The following is a 20772-nucleotide window of genomic DNA, read 5'->3' on the forward strand; positions in this document are numbered from 1 at the left end:
TACTAAGAAATCTCCATAAATTATTTGACAATCAAATTTGCAAACTCGTCATTTCTGACGTTTGTTTGTACTTGCGTTACCCAAGAAAAACAAACATGTGGTTTCATTTGACTGTAACTGTCATATCTGCAAACATATTAAATTGATGCGTTAATTAAACGCGATTCAACGTCATTTTCGTTGTTTTGTTACATACATTAGAACATACGTACGCAGGATGTTATGATTATCATTTCACCGTAATATGTTTATTGCCGGGTCACATGACTCTCGTCATTAATTCATAGCTTTCGTCACGCGACGTGAACGTATATATGCGAGGTGTACGTTAACATCCACCGATCTCAGTTACGTTCCTTACGTTAAGTGTCTTTGGAGAATGAAGGACACTATACCAGCTCGGGTTACTTTAGCAATTTTCTTAGGTATGTTTTAAATTTTTATTTTACTTGAAGCATGTTCATAAATAATATGCACACTTTATATGTTTTATCACTTGCATTTGTGAAACATTAAATGTTGGCATATATTTTTACATGCAACGTTAAATGATTTAACGTGAAATACTACATTTATTCATTTTTGCATAATGTTTAAACTAGTTCAACTAGGATATGTCTTATTAAAATGTTCATTTTGTGTAAAACATAAACGAATATATTTGCGGAAAAAATCACAATTTTAAATATGTATAGCGCTATTTATATCGCCGACGTTATGCTATTATACGTATCTGAACACTGAAAGTTATTGAAATAATTGTATGTTAAAATGGGCATTTTAAACTACTTTCGATGGTTTGCAAATTTACATTTGACTGAATTTGCATTTAGTATTATATTGATAAATGTCTTCGTGAAAAAGCTGGCAGGCCCTGTAACTAAACTCTTAACACACACACATACAGTTTGTGAAACTCGCTCTTATGCGTGCTCACCCATTTTTTGCATATTTAATGATGAGCGGAAAAAACGTCGGCCGCTGATCGGTGTCTGTTTGTGACTGAGGTTTAAGATAAGTATTTTCTCGCATTTGTAGTCCCTTGAAAAGTTATATTTAATTTAAGACCTTTCTTACTAGATTCAAGTTTGTAATGCCTCATTTCCAACCCTGAGATACTGATGAGCAGCAAACAGCATAAAACCTGCTTTTATGCTGTTTGTACATAACCATTTTCACTTTACTTCTGAGTGGGAAAGGGTTAAGTTCAGATTACGCAGCCTTATAACACAATTTTTAGATCTTATGACTATTTGATTTACGCTTATACTTTGTCCTCTGAATTAATGTCAGGATTTATGGCTTAATTTGATAGAAATGTTTTTATACATAGTTCTATTACTGTACAGTTGGTGTAAACTGTTTCGATGTCAAATTTTCATTTTATCTAACTCTACACAACACACGTTTGCTGGACAAAGTTCAAATAAATTAATTAAATAATAAAAAGTGTTCCGTATGAATGCATTTTGCACAAAATATCGAGATGTTTTATGCACAGGAATACGCTTTGAAATGATAACCTAAAATTGTGCCTACCCGCGCAGAGTGTATGAGAGTGTATATTGGAGTCGATCGGGTGGCTTATCGGTTTGTTACGCTCATTGGGTCATTGTCGACCTTAAATGGCCCACAAGTCGTCCGGGGTGACTAGAAGCCGATTCATGTCACCCTGGGGTGACTTCAATCCAACGCTAGTCACCCCCGGGTGACATGAATCGTCTTCTAGTCACCCCCGGGTGACATGAATCGGCTTCTAGCCATCCCCGGATGACTTGTGGGCCATTTCAGGTCGACAATAACCCAATGAGCGTTGGTTACCTCATTAAATATTATTAAATTGAAAAGCGAGGTACGTCCACGTTTCTAAAGCGATGAAATCGAAACATTATATACTTTAAAATCTCTAATCGGACATGTGGAAGAACCAATATTCAGTCAGGTATTTGACCAAATTCTTCTTCACCTTTTATAAAATAATAATTTCGAAGACTTTTCGTTATTTTAGACGTTTTTTTTATACGAACTTTTATTCTAGTTTTTTTTTACATCTAATATTTTTTTATTTTTTAAACGTTAATGGAATCACTCATACCCATTTTCAGATAGTGTCATTTGCATAAAGCTGTCCTGATTGTTTTCTGAAGGAAACACACGCGGAATGTTTTGAACAACGGATATTTTTCAACAAGAAAACAAGGGTGTAACTGAAATAACTTATTTGACCTGCCAAAACAAACTCTCCTAACGTTATGTACAACTTGTTAAGACCACATCATCAAATCTTTCAGCGCATGTCAAACTCCTTTTCATCGAAAACAACAGCATATACAAGCAATAAAAAAACGAAATGCATGTAGAAATCGTGACTTGAATGCTGATTTCATAATTTGGACATGTTTCAATTTACGCAGACATAAATTAACACAGACTATGATTACCTCGTTAATTAACATGTCATTGTTTAACCACTTGAAGTAGAAGCAATTCATTCGTACATATTAATTACTACGACGAGACAGCGGTTAATTAATTTATGTATTCACTGATGCATTAACATCTTATATTTGTGTTATAAATGTCAACATAATACAGTATGTCGCTTAGCCTTCATTTTGTGGCGTTGTTTTGTCTGAAGGAGGCTTGAACAGCGAAGATTTGTTTGAACCCATTTATGCCTAATGGACTCTCCCATCCTTCTAAATTGGATCAATTTATTTCCAAAATTAGGGATGTCTAGTATATTTATTTATATATTTGGAATATTTCTTACAGAAATTCCTTTAAGCAAACAGCGCAGACCCTGATGATACGCCGCATTATGCGGCGTCTCATCTGGGTCTACGCTGTTTGCCAAGGCCTTTTTTCTAGACGGTAGGCATAAATTGGTTAAGCGCAATTTTACAACATTCCGTCTGTTTCACATGATATATTTATCATCTTTATATTGTTATGTACCGGTAATAAAAAACAACGAATACAAGGTTATCAATCTCGCGTTACCATGGTTACATGCACTTGTGTATGGCACATAATACAGACACATAAGGTCTGTATATGTCAAAGGGGCCTTTTCACGTTTTGGTAAATTGACAAAATTGAAAAAAAGTTTTTTCAGATTCGCAAATTTTCGTTTAAGGCATGATATTTGTGAGGAAACAGTAATACTGAACATTTAACATGCTCTTAAATATCCATCACATGCATCTTTTTTGCGATTTAAAAACATGAAAGTTATAAAACGTTGCAACGCGAAACGATTGAATAATTTAGAGAGTTCTATTGTTGTCTTTATATTATGTGAAACTACGAGGATTGCTTATATAGAGAATGAAATACAAACGGCATTGTTTGAGGACGGATGTCCGAGTGGTCTTAGTGGTAGACTTTTACTCCAGAACTCCAGGGGTCAGTGTTTCAAGCCCTGCTGAGGGTTTCCTTTTTTATTTATTTTATATTTTATTCTCTTTTTTTCTGGAGCTTTTAATCCAATGTTTACATTTATCAATATAAAGCATTTAATAAAAAACTTCAAAACATGCCAAAATCTGTGAAACGGCCCCTTTAAAACACATGCGCCACATTATTGAAAAAATATTGGCATGTGCACAGTCTAATCCGGGACGACGCATTTCGCTTTTATGGATTTTGTTTATTTACTAAAGTACGTCGTATCTAAACCAAAATCAAATAAAAACACAAATTGTCCCTGACTAGCCGGTTCATATTGCACATTCTAATTAGCCTGTATCTAATACATAGGCTAATCTTGGTGGACACTTTATACAAATGCAATAAGCCCGGTTGTCTCAGAGCGAGGCTCAAAAGAAAAACAATCGACTCTAGTTGGCAAAAAGTTCAGCTGCTAATGGCATTATATACAATATATTTATTTCAATGACATTTTGGTTATATCTATCAACATATTACATTAAAATTCAATCTCTCAATATAATCGATTAAAATTCAATCTTTCAACAGAATCCATTAATTGGAGACAGTGTAATTTTCAGTGCAATTAACAAAAAAAAAACATTAACATTTTGCATGATTCCGTTACGCCCGAGATGGATTTTAAACAACCAAGTTATCGTTCTCCTAAGGCAAAAATGAAATTTTGACATTCACAATTAGCAATTAATGAAAAAATATGCATTGTCTGCATTGATAGATTATGCAATTAGTTTACAGCATATCTTATGAAATAATCAAACGATAGACCTTTACACAACATATTTGTTTTATATTCAGTTGAATATTACTATACTAATTGAGTGTGGCCAAACATTTGTGTCGTTAATCACTTTTCAGTAGCAACATTTATCCACGGGCTATGTGCGCAGAGCCCCGCTACCACACAGGCCACGCTGGACCAGGCAGCCGCAGGCCTCGATATCAAACTCGCCGTGTGGACAAACCATATACTCACCAACTCTCACAAGGTGGTTTTCCAGCTCGCCAACACAGGGAAGGTGCCCATTCTCGTCGACGACGACTGGAGGATCTTGTTCAGCATGCGCGACGGCAAGACAACGACTCAACCCGAGTACGTTGTCCATGGACTCCGATTGAAGAAGTCGGACGGTTGCTTCTTTGAAATCTCAAAGAAACCAGGTGCCAACCCAAAGTTTCCCGGTCTTAAGCCTGGTGACAAATTTATAATAACCGTCGACAGTTTCACTGGCCTCTCTGTCTTCAAATACGACATTGACAACAAATTCGTCATCACGGCGAATGACCTCGCTGCTCGCGTGATTGCCAGCACCGCCAGCGATGACCTCAACTTTGTCTTCCTGTCCCAAGACAACAAGACGCGTGATGACCCTTCCTCTATAGACCCTTATGAACGTTATTTGATCGCCGCCGAGGTGCCGGATGCAGGAAGGGTAGGAAGAAACGTTATCGTCCCCGCTGCTAAGAACATATCCGAGATGTCAGGGGCTCTAATTGATTTAAATGATACCGTAACCGTGTTCCTGTACTTCACGCCAACCATCAGCAATACCTTCCAGCAATACGTTCAGAGTAAGTTACATTAGAGTACATATCATACACAAATGCAATGCCAATGCCAGTTGCCTAAAGTGGAACCGAACTTTTTTTCATTACTATATTAACATTAAAATGAAAAAGCAGTTGATATATCGTCGGAACTTGCACATGTCCTTATTAAAAATATGTCGAAAGCAGACATAAAATTATGAACATAGCAAATATTAAAGTTGTATATGCTTTATTTTTCAGACGAACTGCTCACTGTCCCTGGAGTCAACCAACAAAAGCTTCGAATCGTGAACGCTCCGTCAAACGCCGTTGGCGTGGGAATCAACGTCATCATAGCGCCCGACGCAACAAAGACCAAGGACGGGTATAAGTTCACCTCCGTCTTCGACCAGGCCGGGAGACATACAATAACCTTGACTGCCAAGCACGAAAGCGGTATGTGAAGATGCAGCACATGCATGCTCATAATGAATTAATGTTGCAACAAGCAGACCATATCGTTGATTATTTAATTGAGATGCCTTGATGGGCGATCATAGCCATCTACGAAAGAAGTATACCTTTACCTCATGCATTTTTACTCGATTAGGATGAACACTAATCAATTGCATCATACTTTCATACATATACGCAGCGATCTGATACAGTGGGGCTTTATTCAGTCGCGTAAAGTGTCATCTCAGATGAGACTGTGCAGTCCGCACTGGCGTAAAGTGTCATCTCAGATAAGACTGTGCAGTCCGCACTGGTTAAGTGTCATCTCAGATTGGACTGTGCAGTCCGCACTGGTAAAGTGTCATCTCAGATAAGACTGTGCAGTCCGCACTGGTAAAGTGTCATCTCAGATAAGACTGTGCAGTCCGCACTGGTTAAGTGTCATCTCAGATTGGACTGTGAAGTCCGCACTGGTAAAGTGTCATCTCAGATGAGACTGTGCAGTCCGCACTGGCGTAAAGTGTCATCTCAGATAAGACTGTGCAGTCCGCACTGGTTAAGTGTCATCTCAGATAAGACTGTGCAGTCCGCAATGGTTAAGTGTTATCTCAGATATGACTGTGAAGTCCGCACTGGTAAAGTGTCATCTCAGATATGACTGTGAAGTCCGCACTGGTAAAGTGTCATCTCAGATATGACTGTGAAGTCCGCACTGGCGTAAAGTGTCATCTCAGATATGACTGTGAAGTCCGCACTGGTAAAGTGTTATCTCAGATAAGACTGTGCAGTCCGTACTGGCGTTAAGTGTCATCTCAGATGAGACTGTGCAGTCCGCACAGGCTTATCAGGGACGACACTTTTCGCCGTAACTGAGTTTGCGCTAAAATAAGACATCCTTTAAAAAAACAATATCATAAACGCGAAAACTGTAGTTCGTAACTTCACAGGCTTATCTGGGACGATACTAAGCGCACAAGCTTTCAGCTCGTTTTCTCAGAGCGCGTCTCGTATGCGTGTGCCGCTCCGGAAGTTATATGAAAACATGAATTAAAGGTAGCGGTCTATTCTTCAATGTACTGATACGATTCCGAAATGAATATTTACGTTTTCATTCTAGCGGCTCTTTTATATGTTCATCTTAAAGAAGTTACTGTCAAGTCAATGATGACTTTCTATAATTGAAGACGCGTCATATGTTTGCTTGAAATGTGGGAAATAAAAGGTAGCCAAAATAATTTTTATAGTATAATCTGTCTCCGCGTTCTCGTGGTTAGGGAGTTTTGAGGTTTCCTGAACCCATTTATGCCTAGCGTCTCGAAAAATGGCCTTGGCAAACAGCGTAGACCCAGATGAGACGCCGCATCATGCGGCGTCTCATCTGGGTCTGCGCTGTTTGATTGAAGGAATTTCTGTAAGAAATATTCTAAATATAAAAATAAATATACAAGACATCCCTAATTTTGGAAATTAATTGATCCATTTAAGAAGGATGAGAGAGGCCACTAGGCTTAAATGGGTTAACGTTATGACTTTTTCTGACATCTATCTTACATATTCATCAGCTTGTTTAATTGCTGTAATGTGATTCCGTCGTTACAGAATCAATGGCCTTATTGCACAGCCTGTCAAAAAGCACACATCATTGAAGCTCTCAACAGTTAAATGCACAAATAAACTCGTTCCAGGTTTATCGAACGCCATGGAAACCTTCCTCTCCCTGCTGGGTATCTACTCTGTTGTTCCCGCAATCACCATTGAGGACGATGCCGACACCGGAATCAGGTATGTCCGTCAAAACTTCTAGTGAACTTTGCTGAAGGCCATCTTAGACTGGTGGTTTTATGAAGTTTGAATGCAGTTGAATTAGAGTTAGATTAAATACGAAACACAATCAATTTCATGACACATAATCGGGTAAATTATAAACAATTGTTGACATTCGTTTGATTTTTCCTGCGAAAATAAACAAAATGATAAACTAAGACGTCGAGCCGTCCGTTGCGCGTTTTGCAGATGGAATACGACACACCACATAACTTGTAAGAACTGTTCGCATAAGTGTTCAAAGCAACAGTTTACGCAATGTTTAAAAAAATGAGCACAGTTACCCGAATGTGGTTAGACTTAATGACCACAGTTCACGGACTGTGTTTTTAGATGGGCGCTTTAGCGCCCGTCTAAAGTGCTTAGTGTAAAATTCAGGTCGATACGACTAGGTATGATTAACCCAATACCCGTTTGCGTATCCGCGCAAGAAAGAGTTGTATAATTTATGCAAGAGGTTTGAGTTCTCCAATTATGTGTATTCACAAATGGCAACATTATATTAATATCGTGTTACGTTCAATATTTTCGAACGGTGTTTTATAGAAAAGAATCAATAAACAATGATCGTATTGTACGTGTCGCGGAGGAGATTGTTTATGAATGATTAAAATAGTCCACTTTCTGCTGCGTGTTCGTGACGTAGTATTTTCGCTCAGCTCATTCATAAATCTGAGGCTGGCGATAATAAAGGGGAGTCCGTGTGAGAATAACGCAGTAGTATAAGGTTACGCTTGTTTATATTCACAGGTCTCAATTAATAATACGTTGACCACGAGTTCAACAATTATTACAGGGATACGATAGACAACATAAAAAAATGTTTCATTATCGCTGAAACTGTTAAAAAAACCATTTAAATATAACAATAATATTCTCTAAAAAATGTAGTCTTGCTGTTTTGAAATAATAGTGTTTTTTCGGCGTAAGCTGCATAAGCCAGCTTTTCACCTTAGCCTGACCTTTGTAAGTGTCCAATAAAATTCCAATAAAATTTCCCGCGGCTAGGTACGAATGAATACACTTCATTTATTCCATTGGCTGATTTAAGTATACCACCAGAACATTGGAAACATATCCGCGTCTTTGTAACACTGTTTTACAGTATGAAACAATTTTATCTCGAATGAAAAGGCTTAATAGATAGAACAGTTTAACACTCAATTCTCGACATCAATACAGTTTGTGCGTACACCTTTTATTTTCAGAGTATTACCAGCGCAAGAGCGTTTATACTTAAAAGGCTATGTTCTCATATTTAGTACTTACTTCCTTATTCCTCTCAACATGTTAACATGTAAAAGTATAAAGAGCAATGGAAGCGAGGCCTCACTTTAAAGCATTGCATTTCAACCCGCGAGGTATATCGGGTCAATTCGCGGACATTCAGAGTTTATATACAGGTCATCACCGGAGTTGGCGGCCAGTAAAATAATCGTTATATAATAAAGACGCAATCCGTGAACTAGGTGACCTGGAATTTTCTTTAGACCAGAAATATGTTAAATGAAGATATTCAGCAATATAATTATGGTATGTAAATAATAGATTCTTAATGTGTTTTCAACAATACAATGATAAATATTATTGTTGATAAATTTAACAATAATTATTCGTCCATATTGCCTAATGTACTAAAGTGATATTATGAGCATGTAACAGTTTATAGGTGTCTATCGCAACCGTTGATTATTTTTGATGTTTCTACTTCATATACACTTATATTAATTAATGCAGCATCATCATACTAAAACAATATACCAGAAAGAGAAAAATAATGCATTTGAATATCAACCGTACTTTCGTTTGACCACTGATCATGCGTTTACGAGTTGAACCTAAATGTAGTTTTAGTGCCGATTTGTTCATACGACACAAAGACACGAAATTGTTTTACGGATCATTTCAGCTTACAGGACTGGGTGGGTCACGTAAGAATATCGAATATAAAATATATTTTTATAAACAACTGGTAGCAAGGTGAGTTGCAGAGAATTAATCAGTAACCACATTTTAACTAACTATTTTGACCTGTTAATTCTTTTCAGCTCAATTCAACAGTGCAAAATGCCCATAATATTACTTTAAGCATTAGCACGATGATAATTGATACTGTTAATAATCGAATCAAATAGCAATGCCCGACAAACCACTAAAACAGGTTTGTTCGAAGAACGCGCCTATAAATACGGATACTTCTCGTGTGGCCGGTTGACTCATATGTTTAAATTTCACTTCCATTCTTCTTTTGGTTTTCTGTTTTGTATCTATAGGTTTATGACCAGCAATATGTTATAATGTAAAATAAGCCGCGAAAACTCCCCGTAACATCCCGTACTGCGTGTGATGCAGCTAAGAACTGCACAGAAAAAGACATTCGCTATCCTTGATCTCATTCATTAAACTATTTACGCCGTATATCTTTTTTAAAGATATTTGTGTTACTTGTTAGTCGCATATTTACCGCATTATAATGTGTGTTATAATAGGCAAACCATACATTAGTAAAATTCAATCTGCCTTCGCACATAGAAGCAGGGACCTATAGGTGCTGCGTTTCCTTTGCTTACTTCAGTTAGAGGTCAATTATTTAAGAAATAGCAATCACAAGGCTCCGACTTCAAAGGACTCGCGGAGCTTTCTTACATAATAAAAGTCGTAGTCGCATGGTATTTGCGTTTTGCGTCCTATTTGGTCACGTGGTTCTTTTTCCCGGTTGTTTTGGCATTCATGATATATGAGGCTATTAATAGATGCGTCTGTCGATAAACAAAGGAAAGTTCACGGGTTATAACAACGCAATAGGTTACGCTCTCGCATACAACTCAATGATGTAGTACAGGTCGTAAAATGAGAGATTCGGGAAAAAGTTGACTCTTATTTATATCAAAGACCCATATTATCTATAGGTCTTTGTTTATATTCTCAATTTATAAAACGTTGAACATAAGTTCAACAATAACTTCAGCGATACGATAGACAAAAAAAAGTTTCATAATTGCTAAACCCGAATATAACGAACAATTTATAATAATAATACGAATGCAATAGCAGAAGGTAAGTAGAAGGTTAAGCTTGTTTATATTCACAGTTCTCAATACATAGACAGTTGGATATGAGTTCATGAATTACTACAGGCATACTATAGGCAACCTCGAAAATGCTTTTTAATCGCTAAAACCGAAAACAACCTAATATATTATATTAAATATATTTATAACAATAAATGTCTTTTAAAAATGTAGTCGGCGTATACGCTGACTTTGAAATAAAATTAGCAATTTACTTTTCTAAATAATTAAATACAATTAAACAAAAGTTTAACTATTGTGTTGTGTTTTTCACTTGTAAGCTGCATATTCACCGCATGAAATGTGTGTTAGCATTGTCAAACCACACATTAGTGTGAGTAAAATAAAAAAATATACTACGGGAGAGCACTTCATATGTGTCCTCATATGCCTTGTTATGAGTATCTTTCTTCACTATCGAAATATATCGTATGTTTATATTTGATTTAAACGCAGTTTTCTTTCGACACATTTAAATCACACGTCAATAGCGCCGTCATGCGAAAATGGGTCTTATGCGTTTCGGCAAGCGTTTGCTAAACCCAACATGTGCTTTTGCGCAGTCAGGCCATAGGCGATGCTGTTCGCTTTAAAATCACTCAATATGTTATGTTTCTCCTTACCAGAAGGAGTGATAGCTGAGTGGGCTATTTATGTGATGGGCGCATATGGAATAAGACCCATTTTCACATGAAGAGGGTCATTACAAATCTCATTGCGAATTGAAAATGCCACATTTAAGAACAATGCTTTTTGATACAAAATTGAATTGAAAATAGCAAACTTGTTAATAATGGCAGCCTATCCACACATTAAGGAATGATTTCCAGACGTGCTGACCAAGTACGGCAAACATTGTTCCAAACGATTTTCTCTTATCGTGACACTATACTATTTCGCTAATGATTGTTTACTCATCTTGGAGGCGAAAGTGAAATTCTGCGAGATGGATTGTAACGCGTAATTGTAACAGGGCCACAATTTGTGTCGTTTGAGCATACAGAGAGTAGTCCGGAATTCCTTACACTGAACAGTGCTACATCCTTCGAATTGAGAACATACGCAGTGATGTAGCAAAAATTCAGAGGTTGTATCTCGAATCAGCTTATTAAATATTCGAAAATATTCATGCGTGTCTGTTGGCGTTATGTAAAAGTCACTAAGATGAAAACTGAAACAGCTACGCCTAAAAGCACATGAGTGCTCTATACCTATGTTTATGTTAGCGTTGTTGACACCGTGTGAACTGCTCGGGTAATAAGTAAAGCATAAACAGCAATGTTTATATACTTTTATTCCTCCTTATACAAGATACGAAGATTGTTGTATATTTTGAATTTGTATATGGTGTCAAAAATCAAAAGTTTTGTACACGGAACTTTCATTATGAATTTATATTCTTGGTGAGATAGTCATTTGATATAAGAAAAAAATATTACTTTAATATGGTGACTGCAAATTTTCTTTATATTAAGTTATCATTACCATTTTCATCATACTTTCTATGCTTTCAGAACTTCCAAATAGCATGTTGTTTTTATTTTGTCTTAGTTATTTCTATGAAATAATAAGGATGATAAAAAGTGCACACAAAACTCGACCCGTGCGCTATGACACACACTTTATAAAGTTGAATGGCGTGTGTTCATTTCAAACTTGCGATTGATTTTCAAAAATGAATTGCGTGTTGAATTATGCAATAGCGAACATCTTCAGTGCCTTCAGCCCTTTGATTAGTTCATGTCCGTAGTTCACGGAATGTGTTAATAGTTTATTGATAAAGATAACGAAGTGTGCTTATAGTTCATGGCCACAGTTAACGGAAAGTGTTCATAGCGCATGGGCATAGTGTAAGGAATGTGGGCAATCTGAAAAATATGATTCGCAAATTCAGTCCAGCAAGATATTAAAATGCGTTCTTAAAATTCAAATTCCCAGAACAAAATGATACAATATATTAAGGCTGCAGTGACTCGAATAAATACCGTTTAAATGTTCACGCCATTTTAATTATGAAAAAAAGGTCATATTTTTGAATTATAGTCGATGTATTTCTTTAAGCACTTCCTTTAAATAGAATTTTTTCTGAAAATGCACTCATGTAATGAAAGCATCTTCAATGACACTTCTTAATCGAAGAAATGATTTTTTTTTAATTTGTCGTAAACGTTTTTACCAATTGGGGTAAACGCATTTTTGCGAGGTGTAAGTCGTTATATCACTTGGTATTACAGATATTATATTTTATCTGTATTTGGTAACATGTTTATCTGTCCATGCTGACGCTGCTTACTTGAAAATGTTAAGCTCTGTGCATTTCCTCTTTTTATTTTCATGCCATTCACCGTCAGATCTAACAAATTACGTATTGTCAGTACAAATTGATACTCATGTATATTTAACACATTTTACATAATAAATGCAAACATTCAGTATATCAAATGCATTTCAGGTCTGTAAAACTCGATGTGACCAAGACCTTCTTTCCGGTGACCACAGTCCTGAAGTTGTTGAGACTGATGAAGATGTACAAGTTCAATGAGCTAGTTCTCGTGCTCGGATCTGATGACGCAATGCGCGTGCCTCTAGTTAGCACAGCCGACTTTAAAGAGATTGAACTCGTATGTTTATAATTGATTTTGGTTAATGCAATCTAATCAGATAATAATATTCATCAACGGTTGTTTTGATGTAATTAAATTCAGAATGTTAAATCAGTTGAAATCATACATTTGTTCTGTAAACGTCAGTAGTAAACACAAAAACATGTACAAAGTTGACCTTAGTACGTGTTGGGCATTGTAATTATAGAGTTTATTTTTTGCTATGATGTGCGTAAAGTATCGTCCCAGATAAGTCTATGGAGTCCGCACAGACTAATAACTAGCGATACTTTACGCTTTTATGATATTTTTTCCTTTCAAGAAAATATCTTCTTACCGAAAATATCGTCAGGCGAAAAGTGTCATTCCTGATTAGCCTGTGCGACCTGCACATGCTAATCTGTGACGACACTTTGCGCATATACATTAAACCCCCTTTTCGCAGAGGACGGTATCATCTGAGGCTTCTTAAATAACACCGTTTGTACATATTTACAGTTCGCTACCAACGAATGCCTTGGCAAGACCAGCGCAGAGTGCAACCCAAGCTACTACAAGGCCTCGCAGGCTTATTCCTCCCCCGGAAAGGGCATGTACACAGTCGCAGACTTTGTCCGCATATTGACATCCGCCAAAACACTCAGCATCGATGTGGTTCCGTATGTGAACTTGATCGGTTGCTTGCGATCCGTAAAGAAGGCCTCGCATCTTCGGTACGAGAGACTGAAGGCCAGTAATCCAACTGAAGCCGAGCGACTTCATCTGATGTCCAGCGAGCCTACAATCCCGACAACAGATCTCCCCGTCGGATCCTGCAATGCTGACTGCATGCTGGACCCTTGCAATCCTGCAACACTGACCTTCGCCCAAGACGTGTTCGATACCTTCAAAGATCTTTACAGTATGGCCGATGTTCCCTTTACGAAATTCAATGCTGGCGGCGATGGTTTTACCAAGTACTTTGGACAGTTTAGCAGTTGCACGGCCAAAGGATTCGATCAGGCTGGTGCAATGCGATACTTACTTGAGCAACTGAGCATCAAGGCAAAGGCAAATGGGGCTAAACTTCGTGTTAACGAGGAAGCCGTTATTGACCCAACCACAGGAACATGCATAACAGTAAGAACATCGATATGGGCTGTTCTCTGTGCAAAAAGGGGTTTAACGCATGCGCGTAAAATGCCGTTCCAGATTTGCCTGTGCAGTCCGCATAGGCTGATCTGGAACGACCTTTTACGCACATGCATTAAACCCCCTTTTCTCAGAGCATGCTGCATTTTCATGTGGTCTCGTTTGTTAGTGGATTTGCTGGTCGTCGCACTACAAATTCTGAGGATAGCTTATTAATATATATAATTATAATCACATATTTATATTATTGTTTGCCATATCCCGTATTTTGAAACTATACACGTGGGCCATTTTGGCGTACATACTGATTTGTTCTCTATTTGTTAGACAAGTTCTTCATCCACATATACCCCCGAAGACCTCCAAGTCGAGTTCTCCAACCTAGCGCCCGGTGATATGGCCGACTGGGGCCTCACACCAGCTCAACTAGAGTTCCTAGTCAGTCAGGTGATCCCTTACAACGATAGCGACCCAAAATCTATCCAGGACCCTCTCCGCACTTTCAACGGACCTAAGAAGGGACTTGCGCCTTGGGGCAGAGCGTACAGCTGCGCAAATAACGGTTATAAGGTATTGACCGAACTATTTAATCAGACAATCTGTTGCCATATTGGTTTTTAGATTAATTAAATATTGCATATATTATTTGATTGTTGAAATAAAACTAAACTCATACAAGATATCAAACAAATTTCATATCGTAATGAATATAATCGCCCCACCCCCTTCCAACTTCTACCTGGAAATGTCTCATCACACTTTTTCAGGTTATTCTTAACCCTAGGAACTTCTTCCATCTCGACAACGCATATGAACTCGACTTCGGCGAGTTGGGAACCTTCAATAAGGACGGCTTCTTCGTCGTTAATAATTTCCGGTTGCAGACGTACGAGCCCCTGAACATGCACATCAATATGGACATTTCCTCCACCGGTGGCACCTTCTTGCCCTACCGATTCGCCCAGATCTTCCGTACCGAACCTCTCACCAAGCCGGGCAATGTTGTCGGTGAGAACAAAACTTGTGCTTTCTAATATAGTATGTGGTACTTGTATTAACCATCAAATAAAGATACGCTGTTTGCAGTTTCCCGTTGGTAATGCAACTCACAAGTTCCAAGCAAAACTTCGTGATCAAATTTCATTTTGTATAAGGATATAACATATTAGATGACTACGCATGCATGTTTTATCATTTAACACTGAGGAATGAAATATAATTCGGTTACTTCAACTAGTTATTTCAAGATGACGAAAAACTTAAACATTGATTAAGTTGAATAAATTTAGCTGGATGCTATAGCCAAACGCATATTATACCACCGTTTATAACCGAATAAACTCGCTTTTCCGCGAAGGTCTGGAGGCCAGTGTGGACACGAGGGTTATCCGCACAGAGGAACAGCTTTGGTACGCGCTTCTTCCCCGGCTTCTTGTCATCTCACAGAAGATGTGGCGCCGAAGCGAGTTCGAGAACACTCTCCGGGTACGCAAAACATTGGTGTTTGATTGTACATAATCTGTTTTTTCTTCGGCAATTTTCTTTGAAGGTCTATGGGAAAAACTAAAAAATATGTGAAGCGGACAACGAGAACGAGCGAGGCATTGTATAGGGAAGATAACCCTGGGTTATGGTTAGGTGAGGGTTAGGGTAAGGAGTCGGGTTAGGGTTAAGGTTAGGGTTATATGGCCCAAAGACCATAAGTTGAATCGCGGAAAAATCCAATTGACAGGATTCTACAAATACGACTGTCGGGGCCGTTTTAGTTCTATTTGAACAAAAATGTTTTAATGCACTGAGATGCGATACATTACAGTTTTGAATACACATTTTATTAGTAACAAGGGACCTACCCCTTCTTCTTTGTAACATATTATTGTAAGATATTTAAATACGATATTTTCCTTACCAAATATTGATGAGATTTTCTATGAACAACTTGCGTCAAAGTTCGATGACTTTCCATGTCTAAGAACTCCGTACGCTGATTGTTTTACTGAGTTGACATGATACATAGGTATTCTACGGAATACCGTAAGGGTCATCGTGATTACACATTAAAATCCAGAGGGCGACAATGCGATAGTACAATGGCGACAATGCGATAGTACGATGACGACAATGCGATAACACGATGCCGACAGTGCGACAATACGATCGCGACAGTGTGATAGTGCGATGGCGATAATGTGACAATGCGATAGTGCGATAATACGATGACGACATTGCGACAATACGATGCCGACAGTGCGATAGTACGATGGCAACAATGCAACAATGCGATAGTACGATGGCGACAATACGATAATACGAGGACGACATTACGACAATACGATAGCGACAGTGCGATAGTAAGATGGCTACAATGCGATAATAAGATGACGACAGTACGATAACGCGATAGTACGATGGCGACAATGCGATGATATGATGGCGACAGTACTATATGACTATCGCATTGTCGCCATCGTACTTTCGCACTATCGCCATCGTATTGTCGCACTGTCGCACTCACGTCATCGTACTATCGCGTTGTCGCCATCGTACTATCGAATTGTCGCCATCGTACAATCGCAGTGTCGCCATCGTAATATCCCACTTTCGCATTGTCGCTCTCTGGGTGTTAATGTGTAACCGAGATGGCCCTAACGGTATTCCGTATTCAGTCCAGAAGTGTACAATATTTACCCTATGTACCGCGCTCTGAGAAAACGGGGCTTAATGCATCTATGTAAAGTATCGTCCCTGATCAGCACCGACAGTCCGCAAAGGTTGATAGAGGACGACATTTCACGCTTTTATTGTAAATAAAGTCTCTCCTTAACGAGAAAACCAATTCAGGCACAATCTCGTCCCTAATAAGCCTGTGCGGACTGCAAAAGCTTATCTGGGACGATACTTTACGTACATGCATTAAGCCCCGTTTTTCAAGAACGAGGCTCTTATCAAAACAAATTGTTTAAAACGATATCAAAGTGTGATATCAATGTGTGTTGCAATTCTAGGTGGAGGAGCCCAATACCTTGATTGACTTAGCGCTCGCCGAGAGAAGGACCGCCATTATGCGGTTCGAGCTTCTCGACCTGATTCACAATCTTGGCTACAAGGAGTTCGGACGGCTGGAGGCCAAGGGTTACACCTACAGGATCCCCAAAGTAGAGGCATTGTATGTACATTGTACTGTTTGTGACAATTAACAGTGCATGTGTAATTTATCAATATTATCAATCTTAATCTTAAGTGGTTTTCAGTCACGGTGAGGTTTATTACTATCTATTAGAATATATATATATATATATATATATATATATATATATATATATATATATATATATATATATATATATATATATATATATATATATATATATATATATAAATAAAATGTTCATTCAAACCAGAAAGAATATTGTTGATTAATATTTCGCTAGTTGTAATAAAACAGAAAATTGAAATCGATCTTTTCAATATTCGTTGTTTTTTTATGTAGGATAAAAAACTTAACAAAACACCTTACAGCCAAAACTAGGACGCTGTCGATTGTAGTGTTAACTGATCCGTACAGTGTAAACATGCTTTCAAGCAACTATAACTACATATTCCATAGCCTAATAAACCAACTTGTTCCACATTTCAGCATTCGGTTCGGTATCGCTTCGGGTCAGCCCACTCCCTGGCCCCTGATGGCCAAGGCGGACGTGCCCGGCACTGAGATCGAAATCCGAGAGATCAACGGAAACACCACCGGCCCATGGAGGGACATGTTCACAGTCGATCCCATCACTGAGGGCATCACGGGAGGTTACCTGTTCAACTTTCCGCCAGTCAAGGGTCAAGAGCAGAAAGTGGAACTCCGAACAAAGCAAGTTTTATATATGTTGAATGTAGATATAGGCCGTGCTATGCGAGAAGGGGGTTTAATGCATGTGCGTAAAGTGTGCGGACTGCACAGACTGATTAGAGACGACGCTCTCCGCTTTTATGAAATTTTTATGAAATTGGTTGTTTAAAGTTATTTTCTGTTTATCAAAAATTTAGTTGAGGCGGAAAGTGTCGTCCCTGATTAGCCTATGCGGACAGCATAGGCTTATATGGGACAACACTTAACGCAAATGCATTAAACCGTCTATTCACAGAACACGGCTACTATTTGCAAATTAATTTATTTATTACACAAATATGGAGATCTTATGCCAGAATTGCCGGTGGATTGTTGCAAAAGTATTACTGAAGTGTAGTTTGAAGTGCACGTGTGTATATGTTTTACATAAAACGTTCAAGCAAAGAAAAGAAAAAAAACAGACTGAACGGGTTATGCGAAAAACGCACGTCTGTTTCTTTCTTAGAACACACTACATGTAATCAATGACTCCTCGTTCTGACTTGTATTTATGTCGCATTACAGGGCTTCTGAATCCAACCGGACTTCTCAATCCTACGTTATCAGTGGAACTGCGGAGTATCTGTTTCCGAGGGTAAGTCATTTGATGCATCTTTAAAGCCGACGAACACAGTTTAATAAGAATTTTCTGATAAAGATTTACTGTATAACAAACTGTTTCACTAAAGAAATTTGAAATGTTGAATGTAAAAGTCCGCATTCACTGTTGTTTAAATACGTGACCAATATTCCTGTAGCATAGTTTAAATATAACATCTGGGTAAAATCAATTGTAGCAGGTTCCGGTATAAGGAGAACTTATACTGCCTTGCTACATGAGCTAGCTTTTATAGCGACGCGGTAGAGTGTCTACCTGATTTGGAACCGAGAGGTCCTTGGTTCGATCACCATGGTGGTTGGTATTTTTTTTTCTGGCTGGGTTACATGGGCGCCCAAAGTAAAACACCCACCATGTGTGTCAGACATCACTCAGGTGTCGTGGCGATAGAAAAATTCGAGGAAGAATTTCACAATTAGAGGGGGTGTATGTAGCAGGGTCCGGTATAAGGGGAACTTACACTGCCTTGCTATATGAGCTTACCTTTATAACGACGCGGTAGAGTGTCTGCCTGATTTGGAGCCGGGAGGTCCCTGGTTCGATCCCCATTATGGTTGGGAATTTTTCTGGCTGGGTTACACAATTATAACTGTTAATAGATGACTTCGAAATATGTAAATCAGAGTTATTGTGAACGAAAAAGAACGCATACTATGATGTTATTACTTCGTACACAAATGGTTTTCGGTGAAGCACTGCTAACCGTGTACGAAGGTTTGTCTGTCAAGCACGGGTAACCGTGTACAATATGTTTTAACAAGAAGACTGCCAAACAAATCTATTGTTGTGTTACATAATACGTATGGCATCTTCGTTTTAGGAAATTCCACCTGAGCTGAGAAGCGGAGCCTGTCTGCCTATCGAGGAGCCATGGTTGACAGACATCAATACGCTGACGGAAGCCCAGTGGAAGCGGGTCATCAGCAACATGTACACGGTCGGTCAGGAGGAGACGCAGTTCAGTATGGACCGACAGAGGAATCTAACCATCACCTTGCTTGAGTTCAACAGGCAGTTCAGGCGCAACTACAACGTGCAGGAAGTTCTCTCCGCCCTAGGGGATATGGCAATACGGGGCCAGAACGTTACGGATTTGCCGAACGATGACGCCCGTCGGGTGATCTTTGATACGGACATGGCTTTGCAGGCGAACCGGGAGAGGATGGTTGTTGAGCGCTATGCTCGATGGGAGGAGGTCTACGAGAGATGTAAGCGCGGACAGAGCCAGGTGTTGCCACCTGTGCAGATTCCTCCAATGGCCGCTGGAGAAGCCGATGCCGTCCCAAATATTCCCGGTAGCGCTCCTGGTACTGCTCCCGGAGGCGCTCCAGGCCAGGTTCCGGTGGTGCCTGGAGGTGGTGTCCGACCTATGCAGGGTTAAATGATTTATTTTGTTTGCATATATACATTATTGTGCTCCATTAATTTTTCGACAACACACAATTTGTAAGTGCTGACTGTGTTGTCGAACTTAGAAACATTCTTAATAATTTAAATTCTTGTTTAGGAGAATACGTGTGTATGCTATAAATAAGGCAATAAATGACCAACGCATTACTTACAAAGCTTACACGACAATGGTGTGGTGTTTTCTTGTAGGTCCAGACCTTAAATGTCCAAAGCAAGAATTGATAAAAGAATGTTATAATAGTATCGAATTCATATTGTTTTGATGTAGTTTTAGGCATGTACACTGCTAGTTTTTTGTACATGAATATGCCCTTTGGTTAATTAAGTTAATTTTGGTTTGTTTTGTTATATTAATTATATGTATCTATTGTTTAAAAGTTGCAGTTTTCTGAAAAGAGATACAGGTTTTTAAACAATTCGTGGCATCTCTTAAACGAGATTTTGTATGATGGTTAATAAAGGTGAATACAAATGTGCGTGGTCAGTTATAATTTGGTCATTGCAGGCACAAACAAACCCAGCAAAAGTAAAGCGATTCTCCGTGGATATTTAGTATTAATAAATTCTTTTTAACGAAAACAATACCACACACAAATATTTAAAGTAAAGAAATTCCTTTGTACTAATAAAAAAAGGCTTTTACGCATACATACTTAGCTTTAAGCGCACTTAAAAACTTGTTTTTACGAATACAAAATGCTTAAACGCAACACATAAATATACTTTCTAAATGCATATAAACTGTGCTTTGAACGCATCAAAACACTGCCTTTACTATAACAAACAACGATTCAA

The 20772-nt window shown here is 38.4% G+C and overlaps 1 protein-coding gene across 1 annotated transcript; it reads left to right on the forward strand.

The window, feature by feature from the left end:
• Nucleotides 1-334: 334 nt before the first annotated feature.
• On the forward strand, nucleotides 335-20449 carry LOC127870938 (uncharacterized). Its single transcript, XM_052413530.1, has 13 exons — nucleotides 335-425; nucleotides 4312-5025; nucleotides 5245-5439; nucleotides 7125-7221; nucleotides 12787-12955; nucleotides 13436-14056; nucleotides 14396-14638; nucleotides 14836-15076; nucleotides 15426-15553; nucleotides 17074-17234; nucleotides 17706-17930; nucleotides 18474-18543; nucleotides 19388-20449. Exons 1-13 carry the CDS (start codon nucleotides 380-382, stop codon nucleotides 19946-19948), a joined length of 3471 nt encoding a protein of 1156 aa, XP_052269490.1. The 5' UTR covers nucleotides 335-379; the 3' UTR covers nucleotides 19949-20449.
• Nucleotides 20450-20772: the final 323 nt, after the last annotated feature.

This window comes from Dreissena polymorpha, chromosome 1 (genome assembly GCF_020536995.1).
Source record: "Dreissena polymorpha isolate Duluth1 chromosome 1, UMN_Dpol_1.0, whole genome shotgun sequence".
Lineage (NCBI taxonomy): Eukaryota > Metazoa > Mollusca > Bivalvia > Myida > Dreissenidae > Dreissena > Dreissena polymorpha.

Coding starts and splice junctions, on each gene's coding strand:
- LOC127870938 (XM_052413530.1), top strand. CDS start 380: ATGAAGGACACTATACCAGCTCGGGTTACTTTAGCAATTTTCTTAG. Junction 426..4,311: donor TACTTTAGCAATTTTCTTAG/GTATGTTTTAAA, acceptor ATCACTTTTCAG/TAGCAACATTTATCCACGGG. Junction 17,235..17,705: donor ATCCCCAAAGTAGAGGCATT/GTATGTACATTG, acceptor TCCACATTTCAG/CATTCGGTTCGGTATCGCTT.